General features: G+C 37.2%; 1 protein-coding gene across 1 annotated transcript; it reads right to left on the minus strand.

Annotated features, from left to right (window-relative positions):
* Window positions 1-1,113: 1,113 nt before the first annotated feature.
* Window positions 1,114-16,638, minus strand: sim1a (SIM bHLH transcription factor 1a). Its single transcript, XM_016233449.1, has 9 exons — window positions 16,420-16,638; window positions 10,985-11,067; window positions 9,817-10,011; window positions 9,316-9,515; window positions 7,300-7,406; window positions 6,575-6,722; window positions 3,617-3,782; window positions 2,608-3,010; window positions 1,114-1,890 (listed from the first exon to the last, which is right to left on the minus strand). Exons 1-9 carry the CDS (start codon window positions 16,592-16,594, stop codon window positions 1,202-1,204), a joined length of 2,166 nt encoding a protein of 721 aa, XP_016088935.1. The 5' UTR covers window positions 16,595-16,638; the 3' UTR covers window positions 1,114-1,201.
* Between the last annotated feature and the right edge of the window lie 1,567 nt (window positions 16,639-18,205).

The raw sequence follows: 18,205 nt of genomic DNA on the forward strand, positions 1-18,205 counted from the left end.
GGGACAAAACCAGTTTGAAAAAAAGTATTCAACTCAATAACACAATAATGTGCTCAACCAATTTCTCAAATTGAATCTTCAAGCCTTTGACTGAATCGGGTCCAAACACAGATGGACAGCATATGCAACTACAAAAAGTATCCCAGTACACAAATGAGCTAAGATTCAATCCAACAATAACCTTAAACAATTAAAAATTAATGCTGCATTTTGCATTAGACTTAGTTGTTAATCTCTGGTACATTAGCATGCTACTTCAATTTTTCTTGTAATATTAAAATGTAGTTTCCCCAGTGCCACAGATGGACTGGTTAAAAACACGCTACTGCTGTGTCTCAGGTACAGAGGGCAAATGACTAAAACCTGGATGGAACTTGAGGTCATGGATGTAGAATTGTTGCATCAAAAACAAACAAACAAAAATCGAATGAACAAGAAATAAAAAATCCCACAGTTTCAATGTACATGTAGCTTAACCACAAAGTATTGTGACCCAACAATTCAGTAACCCAAATCCAAATGTGAACTACAGAAACTAAAATAATTTAAATATGTTTGCTGCGTAGATTTGCCAAACCATCATATCACTGTGTTGTTATGAGATCATGTAATTCATGGTTCTCATTAAATCTCTTACTTTGAGAAATGATTTGGACAATCCTCATTCATTCAAGCAGCTTATAATAGTGGTTAAGAAAAAAAGAAGAAGTAATAATCAGGTATATAAAGTATTTGACAAACAAACTCTTTTATGGAATCTCTTCTCTGTGAACAGATGAACAAATGCACCTTTCACAGATATCAAGAACTCACAAACTGCACTTGTGTACTTAATCAGTATTTTTTTCATGTTTTCCAGTAAAAATATCTAACATCCTTAAAATAAGATCAGTTTACTTATACAAAATTGCATTATATAAGATTTATTTACGTTATTTTAGCTTTTTTTCTGCTAAAGCATAAACAACCTTAAGCATAAAAAAGAATTAAATTAAATTAAATTAATCTTAAGCAATTTTGCTTCTTAAGTAAATGTATGCTTTAAGGATGTTTAATTACTTTACTAGAAAACAATGAATAATTAAGAAAAAAGTATTTGTAGAATTTGTAGGAACGAAAAAAAAAAGATCAAATCAGAAATTCTAGGCTAGCTCGAGTGAGAGGGTGAAGCACTGAGTGGCGATTCGGGATTTGATAAGCATCAGCTGCCGTTGGTGATAATGACGGAGGTGCCTTTATGGCCCGGTGCTTGTTCAGCCTGCATGCGTAGATGAGTGGCCATGTCGTAATGGGAGGAACCTGAGCAACCCAGGGAGTATCCTTTAAAGCTGTCTGCCTCATACAGATGTTCTAGTGCGTAGCTGGTGAGCGAGTAGGCTGTGTGTTTTTCCAGGTACTGGCGGGGGTGTGAGGGGTATAGCGCTGGAGTCGGAGAGATAGCACACGTGCCCGTCAGGGGCAGCGGCTGTTGGTGTTGCTGAGAAGAGGAGAGCTCGCTTTGCAGGAAGTCTTTACTTTTACCCAGTCTGTCAGGGATGGGGCTGCTGAGACGGGACAGAGGAACAGGGCTAGGGGCGGGGCTTGTAACATGAGCCGGCCCCCGACACACCACGCTCTGCAATACTGACTGGGGAAAGTCGGTACTGTGAAACGACGAGCCGTGGCTCTTGGCCAGACCGTTTGTAGACTCCAAAGGTATTTCTGTAGGAGCCTTTCTCAACTGCAGACGACTTTCCTCCTCTTTGATCATCTGTTGCGTGGCTCGAATCAACGTCTCAATCTTGCTGGGCTCTTGGGGACTTGCGCGGCATTGGTCACCACGGTATCGGTCGCCTGAATCACTCGTGTCAGGTGAGCTGACCACGCTGTCCTCGTCCCAGTGACCCCTCACTGCAAGAGGGAAAAAACAGTGTTACCATGAGGAAACAAATGCAATTCGAGTAGCAAAAATGAACAATGTTTTTCTTTGGATAAAGTCAAGGGCTTAATATACCAGGGGTGTTCAAACTCAGTCCTGGAGGGCTGGAGTCCTGCAGAGTTTAGCTCCAACTCAAATTAAACACACCTAAACCAGCTAATCAAGATCTTACTAGGCATACTAGAAACTTCCAGACAGGTGTGTTGAGGTAAGTTGGAGCTAAACTCTACAGGACACCGGCCCTCCAGGACCGAGTTTGGACACCGCTGCAGAAGGCCAAATTTGTAAACTACTGTCTACAGCAGGGATCTCCAGCCCTTCTCCTAGAGAGCTATCATCTTGATTTTAGCTCTGACCCCAATAAAACACAGCTGAACCAGCTAATCAAAATTATACTTGAACATTATAGGCAGGTGTGTTAAAGCATGATTGGAACTAAAGCCTACAGGAAAGCAGCTCTCCAAAAGCAGGGCTGGAGACCCCTGGTCTATAGACAGATGAGTCAAGAATCATTCAGTTCTTCAGCTCTCATTTATTCATTTAACAAATGAGAAATTCGGTTCTTATAGATAACTCGGTTTGATTTAGAAAGGAGTCGGTGGAAGGCCAAAACATATTGTTTCTGCTCAGAATGAACCAAAATTAAAAACATTTGGTTTCTAACCACATATCCACTGAAAGAAACATACCTTGCATGCTATGGATGGAGGTGATGTGGGGCATCACACCTTCGAAACTGTCCCCGTTCTCGGACGAAGTCTTGGGTAACGGAAGGACAGAGCGGGCTGTGCCCCACCACGCCTCTCGCCCGGGCTGAGCGGTGCCCAGGAAGTATCGGCCAGCCTTACAGCAACCCCTCTCGCAGGACTCGGAGTGAGTGTGGCTGTAGAGGTCGCTGGAGGTATGATGGTCGTCTGTCAGCGGTAGGCCGTAGCAGAGTGGCCGTGGCTCTGAGAACTGCCGGTACACACATGAGGAGTCTATGCCTTCACACTGCTCCAGAAGCTGAGGAGACGCAGAGTCAGTGAGTGGACTCCCTCCCCACGGGCTATCCTGATCCGACTCCGAGCGATCCGTGGGGAAACCCGGATACTGCACAAAAAACGAATATGCATTAATACAGTGTTTCCTCACCCTGTTCCCGGAGGCATGCCAGCAGAACACACATTGGATGTCTCTCTTATCTGATCCACCCATTTCATATCTTGGAGATTCTACTAATGTGCTGATTCCGGTGTATTTGATTAGGGCGAGTCTGAAAATGTGTAGTTGTGGGGTGCCTCCAGTAAAACGACTGTCCTACTTGTCCAACGGGATTGTCAAACTTATAACTTTATCACTCAGGGCAAAGTTGAAATTGTGCACAGTGTGATTTACACAAATATAATGTGATGCTGGATCAACACCCAACATTCCTATCATCGAGTCCTACATATATCCTCAACCTTACCTCAAACCTACCCTTAAAATTATAGTGCAATGATTGCATGTTGTTCCACGCCCTAACCCTATCCCTAACCCAACACCGAAAATTAGAAGGCAATGATTGGTTTATGGAAATGTTACTTAAGGAACGACTAGGCATGTCTTAGCTAGTTGTGTAAATCACATTTGAAGTCTTTCCAGCAACAGAAAATCGTCCTAGTGCTCCTAATATACCATTACCAGCCAAATGGAAGGTGTTTCTGTGATACTGACCTGTGAATAGGGAGAGAGTCTTGTTTTGGTCTTGGTACGGGAGACTCTGCTTTTGCCAACTCTTCTGTTCTCGCTGATGGGGTTGGACGTGCTGTTGTAGGTGAACGGGGGTTTAGTGGAAGTCACCTGATCTAAGGACAACTGTAGTCCTTTGTACTCCGTGTCCCTGTTGGGGAATGACAGCAACATTGAGCCTCGAACCTAGCCGGGTGTGCAATTACACTGCTTATCTCGGTATTACTGTTTACTGGTGCATTTTTCCTTTTCATGTTAACCACTTAGAGAAATGTATGGTCAGGCTTTTTCTTTAGATGCTTCAGGCTCCATGCTCATTTGTGAAGCAGTGTGTGAGGAAGACTCAAGGACAGAAAATGAATTGCATTGTTTCTCCTGCAGGATTGGAACAAGGCTCCTACAAACATACGGCAGAGGGCTGGAGGCTCTGTTCAAATACACAGTGAGATTAAGAGCTATGTCTGGCTAAATCAAACCCACACAGGGATCACCACATAAGGCATAACTAGGAAATGGGAATTGATTTCTCAGTAAAGTGCTATATGGATTTCTGTTCCCAGTGATGTATAACTTTCAGAAAACAACGGCTAGAGCGTATGCTAGCCAGGCGCCGACGCCAGCTTCCCTCCTAAGGGCTAGCAGCCTGGCTCAGACAGCACACAAACTAATGGGATTGCACGCAGATGGCAACATCTTGGAAAAAGACCGACATACACTTTCTCACATGCACCTGCACAAATGCACTCGCAGATCCACGGGATCTCATGAAGTTGATGGCGTCGTTGTACACTCTATGTAAACACAGAGTTTTTCTGAGTTCAAGGCCTGTCGACAGAAGCCAAAAGCCTTAAGGTGATGCAACCGGTGTCAGTGGTTTAGCGCATACACACAATCTCATTCAGCTCAGCCACAATTCTCTCTCTCTCTCTCTCACACACACACACAATCTCATTTCACACCTCACATCCCGTGTGAGTAGACTCTGATAACAACACGATAAGTCGCCAGACATATCCACCTCGCTTCCTTTTCTCACTAAAGACTAGCTGTGCATTTCTGAATGAGAGCACATGTGGAGAGGTTAAACAGGAAACAGATCTCGCACTTGTGATGTCTACACTGCAACACACACTTTTAAGGAAATCATTCTTCTCAAGGAAACTGAATCATGGATGATGGCGGAGAATATCACCAAAAAAAGAGAGAACTCCATTCATGGACACTCTTAGCAAGCTGTGAGCTATAAACACTCATCATCTTTACAACCTATTAATTAAACCTCATAAACACTTTTCCTTTATAGCTGTGGCTGAAGTGCTATCTGACACGCGCGGGCTAATGGCAGACTGGCATATTAAAACCAATCAACTTTGTTTTAATGAAGGTTTTTATAGCGCGCAATTCATTTACATCTGTAACAGATAGATAGCAAAGGAGGCAGAACGAGCGAGGCTGGGGGTGGGGGGGTCGATGCTCCAGATGCTGGCATCACTTCTAATGGGCTCTCTGGAAGTGTGTGCACAAACGCTATGCTTTACTCTTCCATACGTCCCTCGTTTAAAACCGTAGTTTGAGTGATGGCTCCATTGCTCAATCCCACCTCATTCTTTCCAGAGAGTTCCAGTGGAAAAGTTCTTTGTGGTAATGCACAGAGTTTGTCAGTATGAATGCATGACAAATAAATCACCCACGTCCCCTGGCTCCCATGCAGTTCCTGTACATGCAGCTGGCATATTATATAAAGCAAGAACAGGAATGACACCCCGAACTGACTGATGAGCATCAGGGCAGCTTTAACTCGCTCGGTCACTGTCATGGCTGGACTTGCGATCACCATCAATTTGAACCTTAATGATATTGTACTGAACCTATTGTTAGTTGTAATTCACTGAGAGAGGCCTTTTAGCTGTGTAATAGTGGAATAATGTGGACAATTCAACACAACTGTAGACAGAAGCTTTAAGAAATGATATGGGATACTACACTTTTGCCTAATACACTGCATGCATGTTAGTCATGTACAACTGGATTCAAGTATGTGTATGGAATTGCATTATTGAACACTTAGAGGGTATACTGTAGTTTAAGTGGTAACACTTTAGTTTAGGCCAATTCTCACTATTAACTAGTTGCTTATTAGCATGCATATTACTAGCATATTGGCTGTTTATTAGTAGTTATAGAGCACATATTAATACCTTATTCTGCATGACCATATTGTAGATCTCTTAATTCTACACCATACCTAAACTTAACTATTCGGTTTTATTTTCCATTTAAGTGTCCTATGTTATTGTGGAAGTACATTGGTTAATTTGAAAATATAAATTTGCTTGCATATACACTACTGTTTAAAAGTTGGGAGTCAGTAAGATTTCTTTTCAAGAAATTGATATTTTTATTCAGAAATTGATCAAGATTGACAATACAGACTTGTATAATGTTAACTTTCTATTCATCATAGAATCCTGAAAAAACAAAACCATTTTCAACATTGATAATAATAAGAAATGTTTCTTGAGCAGCAAATTGGCATATTAGAATGGATTTCTGGGACGCTGAAGACTGCAGCAATGGCTGCTGATAAATTCAGCTTTGCCATCACATGAATAAGTTAGATTTCAAAATATATTAAAATAGAAAACAGTTATTGTAAATTGTAATTACAAATACCTACTACACATCAGGGGGTTATATTCTTTATACAGGCTATTAATAATGCAAACAGTGAAGCACAAAAACTAGGGGTTACAAATACAAAAGTTTTCAAAAAATAAACTATGAAAATGATAATAAATAAATGAATTTATAGCCTTGCATAGAAATCAATGTTCATTATCTGAATTTAATTGATGACAATTAAACAACAGTGTATAAAGATATCAAGCTGTTTTGAAGATACATATTTGAAGAGGCATAAAAAGCTTTGCATAGTGTACTCACGTGAGGACGTAGTTGACGCTGACGATGCAGTGTGGTCTGGACGATCTGCTGTTGTGTACGATAGTAGCGTAACTCTGTACCCACACCCACCCACCCTGCTTAGCCAGGAACCGGTAGTATTTGGTGGTGACTTGTCCTTTTACCAGCACTACAGAGAGAAAAACACGCGCAATCAATTAGAGAACATGTCTGACACTTTCACTTCACATACTCTTCTTTTGCAAAACAAAATGAAAAAAAAAACTATTCATTAATTTGTTGTTTATTTCCATCAGCAACATTGGGATTTTTTTTTTTTTGCCAATCTTTCTTATTCAGGAAAGCTAATTACTGCTTTCATTTGCATGTTTAAACCATAAACTGCCATTTCTCTTTCAGCCTAATAACTATTTATAGCAAATAATGGCAAATACTGTGTCTCTTAATAAGCTGCATTGTGCTGCAATCAGCAATGTAATAGATGAAACAGTAGATAATAGAAAATTGTGTCATTGTGAAAAAAAATCATTTTCAATCCGGTTCATTAATTTAGTCACTAATAGATTGCACGTTTAATCTAAACTCGTTCTCATATCAGTATGTTGAGATCATATTCATCTCCTATAACGTGGTATTATCAATTACCGCGCTCAGTTGTACCCTCATGACGGTCAAAGCTGCGGTTATTATTAGATGCTGTAAAGGGGACTTGGCCAGAGGAATGAGGAAAAACAAACCTAACTCACACAAGTGGTGCGCGCAGCGGAGATGGAAAGTGTCACAGCTGTGGACGTGATGATAAAGTGTCTTCTCTATTAAGTCTTGCGGCTCGTAGCCAGTGAGCTCCGCAACCCTGACAAACACAGAACACAGAACGGAGTAACAATGGTGTTGGCGTGAGCACAAACACCTGTCCACACACTGGCACGTGCAGGAACAGGACAAATTTGGTTAAACGTAAGCTCAATGTGCAAACATGCATGTGTGTCTAGCTAAACACAGCTGCATATGCACACAGAGAGTGGAATATGGATTTTGCATTTACACAATCACAGAGGCACACGTGCACAGACACACAGACAAGAATTTGGTGCTTTGAAAATTATTTATATATACATATATATATATATATATATATATATATATATATATATATATATATATAGTGTCCAAAGGTCTGAGATCACACTGAAAACTGCAAATATACTTTTTTAATTTTATTTTGTTTATTTAAATAATGGTTATGTCATAGAGGCATACATGCACAGACAAGAAGGTTCAGATACCACACTGAAAATCAATTTTTTAAAATTCATTCATTCATTAATTCGTTCATTCGTTCTTTCATTCATTAATTCGTTCATTCATCCATTCATTAATTTAGAGAAAGATTATGAAATGCAATTAAATATACACTACCGTTCAAAAGTTTGGGATCAGAATATTTTTTTATGTTTTTTAAAGGAGTTTCGTATGCTCATCAAGGCTGCATTTATTTGATCAAAAATACAGTAAAAAATGTGATATTGTGAAATATTATTACGATGTAAAATAACATTTTTCTATTTTAATATACATTAAAATCTAATTTATTCCTGTGATGCAAAGCTGAATTTTCAGCATCATTCCTCCAGTCTTCAGTGTCACATGATCCTTCAGAAATAATTCTAATATGCTGATTTATTATCAGTGCTGGAAACTGTTGTGCTGCTTAATATGCTTATATAATTTGGAACCTGTGATACTTTTTTTCAGGATTCTTTGATGAATAAAAAGTTAAAAAGAAGGGCATTTATTTAAAATAGAAATATTTTCTAACAATATACACTACCGTTCAAACCTTTTTTTTTTAAGAAATTAAAACTTTTATTCAGCAAGGATATGTTAAATTAATAAGAAGTGATAGCAAAGATTTATATTGTTAGAAACGATTTATATTTTTAATAAATGCTGTTCTGTTTAACATTTTATTCATCAAAGAATCCTGAAAAAAGTATTGCAGTTTCCTAAAAAATATTTTGCAGCACAACTGTTGCCAACATTGATAATTCTAATAATAAATCAGCATATTAGAATGATTTCTTAAGGATCATGTGACACTTTAGACTGGAGTAATGGCTGATGGAAATTCAGCTTTGCATCACAGAAATAAATTATATTTTAAAGGATATTAAAATAGAAACCATTATTTTATATCGTAATAACATTTTGCAAGATTACTGTTTTTTGCTGTATTTGATCAAATAAATGCAGCCTTGATGAGCATAAGAAACTTTAAAAAACATCACAAGTCTTCCAAAACTTTTGACCGGTAGTGTACATATGGAGGATTCTGATATTGAGCCTTATTCGGTCTCTATGACATAAAATTAATAACACACTGAATATTCCTCCTTTTTTTTTGGTCACTTATCAAATGCAAGCAATTTAGTGCCATCATGTACTCTCCTTTGTACAAAGATGATCTCTGGAACATTGGAGAACATTTTCATCAGGTTTTGTTCATGGCAGCTTAAATGTATGCCAAAAGGTGAAATGGCAAAAAACACTGAGAAACATTTTGGTATTCATGTTTAACTTAGAATTTAAAAAAATTCCGATTATTCAAATTGGTATGCTGATAAAATAATCTGTAACTAAAAATTGCAAAATGCAAAAAAAAAAAACAGAAAAAGTATTTTTATTCATAGTCTCAGGCCTTTGGTCTCCATTGCCTATATTACCAACACAGCAATTTGTAGAAGCACATAAACACATGGTACCTGGAGTCCAGGAAAATGAGTTTCATGTCCAGGCTGGCTCTGAACATGAACATATTGCTGTGGAGCTTGATCTCGGTTACTGCGCTGGGGGGGAGAGAGTGACCAACAGCCACCAGACCCACATTCTGATAACAGCCGTCGAACGGAGACATGTCTAAGCTGTACTGACGGACCTTCAGATAGCCGCTGCAGTGAATTACCTGTCGGAGCTCATGGCCATACACACAGACACACACACACACACGCACGTGTCTGTATTATAGTTCACTGCATCTGTGATCTATGCTATCTTATATTATGGCTCAGATGTAAATATTCTTTGCCTTGGCTTGCATTCTTTATATTTGTCATTGCTAATGTTTTAAAATATGATGCATATTGGGCACAATATCTACACAATGAAGGAAGATATATTAAAAACTGTATATAATGAATATATGTTTATGCAGCTGTGGATTAAACACCACACATCAAAAAAAGAATGCAACTATAATGGCTTACCTTGTAACCGCCACACGTCAAGCCAGCGTTTCTTTTAGCAAGGACGCATTTCATTCTCAGGAAAAAAGATCTTTCCATTTCATATTCTAGAAAAAGAACAGGAAGCAGAAGACGGTGAAGGAACGGTTTGAGAGGAAGATGAATCGGTTTGCGTGTGAAGGTGTTCAGTGGATGTCTCACCGTGGACGAAGTGGGCTGAATGTAAATGAGGAGTATTTCTGATGGCGGAGAAACTCGATAAAGCAAACAGTCTGACACACACACAATCCTTATTGAAATGCAAATCACACGAAAACAAACGTCAGATGAAAGCAAAAGCTCTGATTCCATTTTAATATTAAACAAACATGGACTCCGCGTTTATCCAGCAGAAACAATCGCATGACTTCTCAACAGCTCTCCCTAAGAGAACCACATTCTTCCAGAATAGCCTAACCGCTCGGAAAAATATCCCGTGGAAACATGTTTCACTGCGTTCTTATCAAACCGACAGATCATAAAAAAGCAACTTTTCTCTTGCTGTTTTTAAAATGATCAACGGATCAAATGTTTTAAGATTAAGACGGCGTGAAAGCCACAATTCATTCGACCACTGAGACTGTGCTTTCTTTACAGCTCATGATAAAATATTTAGTTTATTAAATAATAATAATAATAACAATAATAATCATAATAATAAATAGTCGAAACAGTAATAATAAGTAAAAATATAAAAAAAGATGCAGGAAGCACTTATAACAATTGAAGTGAATTATGAAATATCAATTAAGCTTTCATATTACAATAAGTACAAATATAAAAAAAAAGATGCAGGAAGCACTTATACAAATTGAAGTGAATTATGAAATATCAATTAAGCTTTCATATTACAATAAGTACAAATATAAAAAAAAAGATGCAGGAAGCACTTATACAAATTGAAGTGAATTATGAAATATCATACAAACAAAATCTTCGCAAGAAACACTTGCAACGAATGACAAACATTGGTATTTAGACGAGTTAATGCTTATCATAAAAAAATGTAAGTTCAAAACTGTAAGACGAATTCTAAGTAGATCTATAAAGTACGATAGAATAGTTTCAGATACCAGACTTTTTAGAATATTAATTATTAGACCTAAATAATAATAAATACTAAGCAAGTACAGCATTTTAAAGTGTGTACCTGAAGCAGATGTGATCCTAACTCTCGGCCCACATTGTCCAGAGAACTCGCTCGACTCACATGGCCCCAAGATTCCCCGAGACCTGCGGAGCGTTCAGAAAACACCGCAGATTATTACAAATAAAAATAAGGGGAGAACATGATGAGACTTACATATATGACAATACATCGGGGTACTGAAAGAGCTAACAAAACCTAATAAAATGTCTCTAATATGAAATTCGTTTTGACCGGGGGGAAAAAAATCTATAACAACAGCACACACACAAAAAAATACCACAACAAAAATAATAGTCTATCATCATGTGACGATCAGTTAGTCAATATTTGAACACCGAACTGACTGTAAACACGCTGAATGTAAATGAGGAGTATTTCTGATGGCGGAGAAACTCGATAAAGCAAACAGTCTGACACACACACAATCCTTATTGAAATGCAAATCACACGAAAACAAACGTCAGATGAAAGCAAAAGCTCTGATTCCATTTTAATATTAAACAAACATGGACTCCGCGTTTATCCAGCAGAAACAATCGCATGACTTCTCAACAGCTCTCCCTAAGAGAACCACATTCTTCCAGAATAGCCTAACCGCTCGGAAAAATATCCCGTGGAAACATGTTTCACTGCGTTCTTATCAAACCGACAGATCATAAAAAAGCAACTTTTCTCTTGCTGTTTTTAAAATGATCAACGGATCAAATGTTTTAAGATTAAGACGGCGTGAAAGCCACAATTCATTCGACCACTGAGACTGTGCTTTCTAATTACAGCTCATGATAAAATATTTAGTTTATTAAATAATAATAATAATAATAATAATAATAAATAGTCGAAACAGTAATAACTGTTCTCAATCAAAATAATAATTGTTATTGGGCGGAAAGCGCGTGTGTATGGAGGACGAAACCTGCAAAAACAATAAATAAATAAATACACAAATAAATAAATAAAAATGCAAATAAATAAATAAATGTCTGTATAAATACACAATATCTTGTTTAAATACATATAGAAATAATTAAACGTGATTAAAGTAGGCAAATAAATAAAATAAACTGGTGGACAAATGGAAAATGTTTAAGGAAATGCTAAACTCGTCCTATTTATTTTCCTTTGATCACTCATTTATTTCTGAATGTAGTTCCACATTTATTTTTCCTCTGCGCAACATGCTAATGAGAGGGTGTCAACCATGGACTTGTTCGGGGTCATGTTATAGCTGGGGCCGCGGCATGGGGAAAACAATCCTTTCCCGCTGACAGGAGATGCATGGTGTTAATCCAGTATGGCCTACATAAAGTCACTTTTTCCGTTTAACAGAGCAAGATACATAAAAAAACTGAGCTGTATTGTCCGTACAGTATCTGTGACTTCACAAACGACCAAAAGAAATGGCCAGTGTCGTTTCCTGACCTCATTTTTTGTAACCCGATTGAGTCTCCAGCTACAGACAACTGTAATATCAGTATCCCATGGTCATCGTGAGATGACTGGTATGAAGTGGTTTAATCGAGGAACAGACAGTATTTTACATTGGCCACTTAAAATCTTTTATGATTTAGCTCTCTCATGATTATAACTACAAAACTAACCCTATGAAAAAGTGTAAGATAATAATCAGTCCCCTTGACTGATGAAGTTAATAGGCATGCGCAGACAAACGCTCAAGCGTGTCACACACGATCTGCCTACTCTTGCATAATTGACACCCTCTCATTAGCATGTTGCGCAGAGGAAAAATAAAAAGTGGAACTACATTCAGAAATAAATGAGTGATCAAAGGAAAATAGTTAGGATGAGTTTAGCATTTCCTTAAACCTTTTCCATTTGCCCACCATTTTATATTATTTATTTGCCTGCTTTCATCACATATATAATTATTTATTTATGTATTTCAACAAGAATACGTGTATTTATGCACACATTTATTTATTTATTGATTTGTGTATTTATTTATTTATTGTTTTTGCAGGTTTCGTTCTCCATACGTGTGAAGATCCTAATGCGAAAAGAGAAGTTGTGATATTTCGCGGGGGAATTGTTGGATCTGATTGGATCTGATTGGATCTGAATATCCGCGGTGCTCGTCACATAATAAACGTTACATAACCAATAAAGCAAAACAAAAAAAAAACTTCACACAAAAGAATACATAATTGCATCTCTCCAGCGGAGATGGTTCAAGTGCTTGCAATACAAGAAAACTAAACTTAAAATGAAGCTAAACTCATATTAAAACAATTCTTCTGTTTCTTTAGACGCTGCTGATAACACTTTTTACTTTTTTTTTCACATGCCCGACATTTATTCCAGCACATTTTTTAATTTTTATTTTTTTAGTCATTTAGCAGACGCTATTATCCAAAGCACATGAACCCTAATGCCCCCCCCCCCCCCAAACGAAATTACAAAAATGCCTATGTTATTCTCTAATGTAAACAATAGTTATTAATAAGCTTCTGACATTTTTTTAAATGTTCGAATAACTGTAAAACAGATTTTACGTCCAAGAGGAATCACTAATAGGCATCTACGAATAAAAATTTGTATTTTTATACGAAAAAAAAAAAAAATACTACAACCAAACCTGAGCGAAAAACCCTAAAAACAGTCTTAGCTACTAAAATACCATTATTTATTTGACCCTCTAACTCTAGCACTTTCTATTATATTTTAATTCTACTTTATCTATATTTATCTTCTTTTTTTCTTTTTTTCTTTACAAAAACACAATCTTTATCTTTATCTTTGAGCGTGTGTGTGTGTGTATGTGTATGTGTATGTGTATATATATATTAGGCTAACCGAGACTTGTCATTTGCACTTATATATTGTTGCTCTTTTGTTAGTTTTGACTGCTTTTATTGTCCTCATTTGTAAGTCGCTTTGGATAAAAGCGTCTGCTAAATGACTAAATAAATAAATTAATTAATTAAATGAATAAAAACAGAAAACAACGCCTATTGCATGAAGTTAAACGATTAAACTGGGATATTTGACAATTATTTGACAGCAGTGTCCGTCAGAGTTATTCTCTTCACAGCCGAGCAATAAATAACCACCATAAAACCACCTTCACCTTCCTTCATTTTCTAATAAAACTTTACTGTCTCATTTCCTCCAGCACTACATGTGAGCTGTCTGTACCGTGACCTCTCTGACCTTTAACCTAGGCGAGCTGTTTCATTCACATGATACGTTTAAAAACATTTCTTTACAATCTAATGAGTAAAGCACATGCCTATCTATCATATGGCAAGACAGAGAGAGAGTGTATTTTACCATACGCTTGGCATATACGCACTGCAAGCCGAGAAAATGCACGTAATTCACACCGATATAAATGTAGTAGTATCAGTATATTGCTGTATTACTTCACTCATGTTTCTCACTTTCTCTTTATCTGTTATCAAAGACGGACGCGTTTGATGACAATTCGTTTCAGGTTTCAAACATGCTAATCACAGTCATTCTATTAGAAATACATAACTTAACAGTAAATAGGCCTATCATTAAAATTGAAGAGACCTAAGCATGGATAAGAACACAGAAGATACAAAACAAAAATGATTTAAATAATAATTATGAAATAAAAACAGTCGCGCGTGCATTGGCGAAAATGCAACTGACTGTCAAGCTGTTTTTAAACTCTTTAAGGTTGTCTTTTTTCATGATATTACTCGTCACACACAAACGATCAGTTTCAGCCTCAGGAGCTTGGTACTGATGAAATGTCGGTGTTTATGTGTCACATTGTCTCAAACCCGTGCTGAGTGATGCAATATCCCAAAACTCGCGATTCGCATTTGGCCTTTTTATCGTTTTGTTTTTATTATTGATGTTATTTATTATTAATAATAATAATTTCGTGTAACCTATGTATCTACCGATATCACGTATGATAATAGTCGCTGTTTGTCTTCAGTCACGCAGAACAGAAGGTGCAAAATAACGCTAATAATCAGAATAATCAGTGTCGGAGTGTCGGGAACTACACTTACATTCAAATACAGTTCTTTTAATACAGTTCTTTTATATATAGCCTATATATAAAATTAAAAAATATATTTGTAGCTTTACTAAAAAAAAATTAATAAAAATAACAATAATAATAAAATAAAGTAGGCTAAATAAAAAGAAAGAAATAAAAAATGCTGCAGCAATGAGGCAGGGGTGGCAGGCCGCAACGACCATCATTTTTTTGCTCCGTGTTTGCATTTTTAAAAACGAACAGGCCTTCTAAAACGTCTTATTTATTACATTTATTTTGCAGACGCTTTTATCCAAAGCGACTTACAATTGGGGGATACATAAAGCGATTCTTCTTAAAGAGGCAAACAGACACAATAAGTGCTCGTAATACCAAGTTTTAGGCATTTGTTCAAATAAGTACAAGCTAGAAAGGGAAGGAATACATAAAGAAAGACAACGGTTTTTTTATTAAAACCGCACTTTTAATACCGATAATAGGCTACACTCTAAAAAATGCTGGGTTGTTTCAACCCAATGTTGGGTCAAATATGGACTAACCCAACTGTTGGGTTAAATCTTGGTTACATTTTTAAATGAGCTTTTTAACCCAACAGTTGGGTTAGTCCATATTTGACCCAACATTGGGTTGAAACAACCCAGCATTTTTAGAGTGTACGTTTGATTTCGGTCCTATGCTTTCTGCAAATTATGTGCATGAAATCCTATAGAAAAATGGTTGTTCTTTAGGGCCTTTAAATTATAGCTACGTGTCTAGATCAACATACTAAAGCTCATTTAAAAATGTAACCAAGATTTAACCCAACAGTTGGGTTAGTCCATATTTGACCCAACATTGGGTTGAAACAACCCAGCATTTTTTAGAGTGTACGTTTGATTTCGGTCCTATGCTTTCTGCAAATTATGTGCATGAAATCCTATAGAAAAATGGTTGTTCTTTAGGGCCTTTAAATGATAGCTACGTGTCTAGATCAACATACTTTTGCAACAAAAGAATAATTTCAAACAAACAGCCTATAATACAGTTTTAATAATTATTACAATAATAATATCCTACACTCTAAAAAATGTTGGGTTGTTTCAACCCAATTTTGGGTCAAATATGGACTAACCCAACTGTTGGGTTAAAAAGTTAATTTAAAAATGTAACCAAAATCCATATTTGACCCAACATTGGGTTGAAACAACCCAGCATTTTTTAGAGTGTAATTGTTAATAATTTAGTAGCCTAACTACAGCTACTACTACTACTACTAATAATAATAAACAGTAGCAATAATATTTGTATATTTATTATTATTATAACCTAGTCGACAAGAACACTAATAATGATGTTAAGCTTCGCAAAATGAATGAATTATTTACAGATACCGTCTATACGCAGACGATGATGTCCAAAACATGTCGTATTTGTTATGCAAGGGTAATGACTGATGCACCTTCTGGGAAGACGATCCTCATCTTCAGGTAGCTGGTGGTGAGTCTGATGATGGAGGCTTTGTCCAGCTGTGAGGTGATGGCCGAGGGCAGAGGCAGCAGTTTGGCCAGCTCATAGAACTCGCTGTTCTCCTTCTCCCGCCGCGTCCGCGCCGCGTTCTTCGACTTCTCCTTCATGCTCGCTGTCACTGACAGGTGTCTCAGACCCTTCTGCTGTGCGCTTCAATCTCTCCACAACACAAACTCAACCGCATGCGTGAGGTCTCGAGCAGTTTCACCAACATGGGAAGGTTTCAGAGACGTCCTGAAAGCGTTCCTGCCATCGCCAGTTCCCAGAGGTTCCTGAGAAGTCTTACACGCAGATGCGAGACGAACAGAGCTTCATGGTTATGATTAGTTTGTTTCATCCGCCGTGAGTCTTATTTCACACACACATGAAATCCACCCGGGCCCAGAATCTCTTCATGAAGGAAGTTCCATCCATCCAACCAACAGAAGCGCAGAATATTCCTGGAAAACAGCAGACCGCACGTTCACTTCTCTTTTTTACGGAGAGCGCTCTAACTTTTGAAATACCATATCAAAACCTTTATTTATTCTTATTAAATTTACATTTACGATGGACTAAACTACGCATTTTCTGTTTGCAGGTAGGCTATCTACTCCGTATCCATTCATGTTCGATGTCATTGAATGTATTTGATTACATCGCATTTATAATTTCCATATTTTGCATAAGTATAACTTTTACGTTTCAATAGGCTGAAACTTGCACGTACCTCACATCAGACCACACTGCAAACTTGCATCGTCTTCATAAGTTCATAACTCCACAACGAGAAATATCCAGAGCTGCGTTCACGCGTTAATTCACGCCGAATTCCACAGGAAACATGGCATCGTTGTATCCAGAAGGATCTTGTTTGGAGGAGAGTTTGTTGAAGTCTCTTTCTGACTGAGCAGCACACGGACCCTCCCCCTGAGCTCAGCTCATTGGACACTGAATGACCAGACAGGATTTTCCCATTGGATCCCATTCACTAGCGGCCGCTCCATGTGAAATCCCGATTTGTTAGAAATGCTGACCCCTGACCCGTAACGCACTATGAATAATATTTGCATTTAAAGTTCACTATCTATCTATCTATCTATCTATCTATCTATCTATCTATCTATCTATCTATCTATCTATCTATCTATCTATCTATCTATCTATCTATCTATCTATCTATCTATCTATCTATCTATCTATCTCTTATTTGTGCATGGAAACAGACTTAACTAAAATATCCAACATACAAATATAAACGCAATGTATACTTAAACGTGCAAATATTTAAAACTGCATAGCCTATCTATAAATATGCAATACATATACATAACATGGTCCTATTTTCTTAAGCTTTAACTAAAGGATTCTGCAGCAATATAAATACAGCAAAATCAAGCAGGCAGATCCTTGAAAGAAAACAACAGTATTGATTCAGAGGGAAACCGAAATAAGTGATTATAGGAGTAAATCCCACTCTGCTTCCCTGTTGAATAAAGAGCCAGCAATTTTGTCCACCGTGGTAGACTTTCGTTTTCTTAATAGTTCTTATGTTATATAGATACAACCACTGTTTTAGTCCTGGCATTTTTTTAATATCAATATGATGAAATATTTATTGTGCTACTATGATAAGGAATTAAAATCATAACTTTAAGGGTTGAAAAACCAACATTTTTTTAATGCAGCAAATGTTGATGCAAAACATCAGAATGCCAAAAGCTCTTTTTTTTGTGTGT

This window comes from Sinocyclocheilus grahami, unplaced genomic scaffold, assembly GCF_001515645.1.
Source record: "Sinocyclocheilus grahami isolate Dianchi unplaced genomic scaffold, SAMN03320097.WGS_v1.1 scaffold431.1, whole genome shotgun sequence".
Lineage (NCBI taxonomy): Eukaryota > Metazoa > Chordata > Actinopteri > Cypriniformes > Cyprinidae > Sinocyclocheilus > Sinocyclocheilus grahami.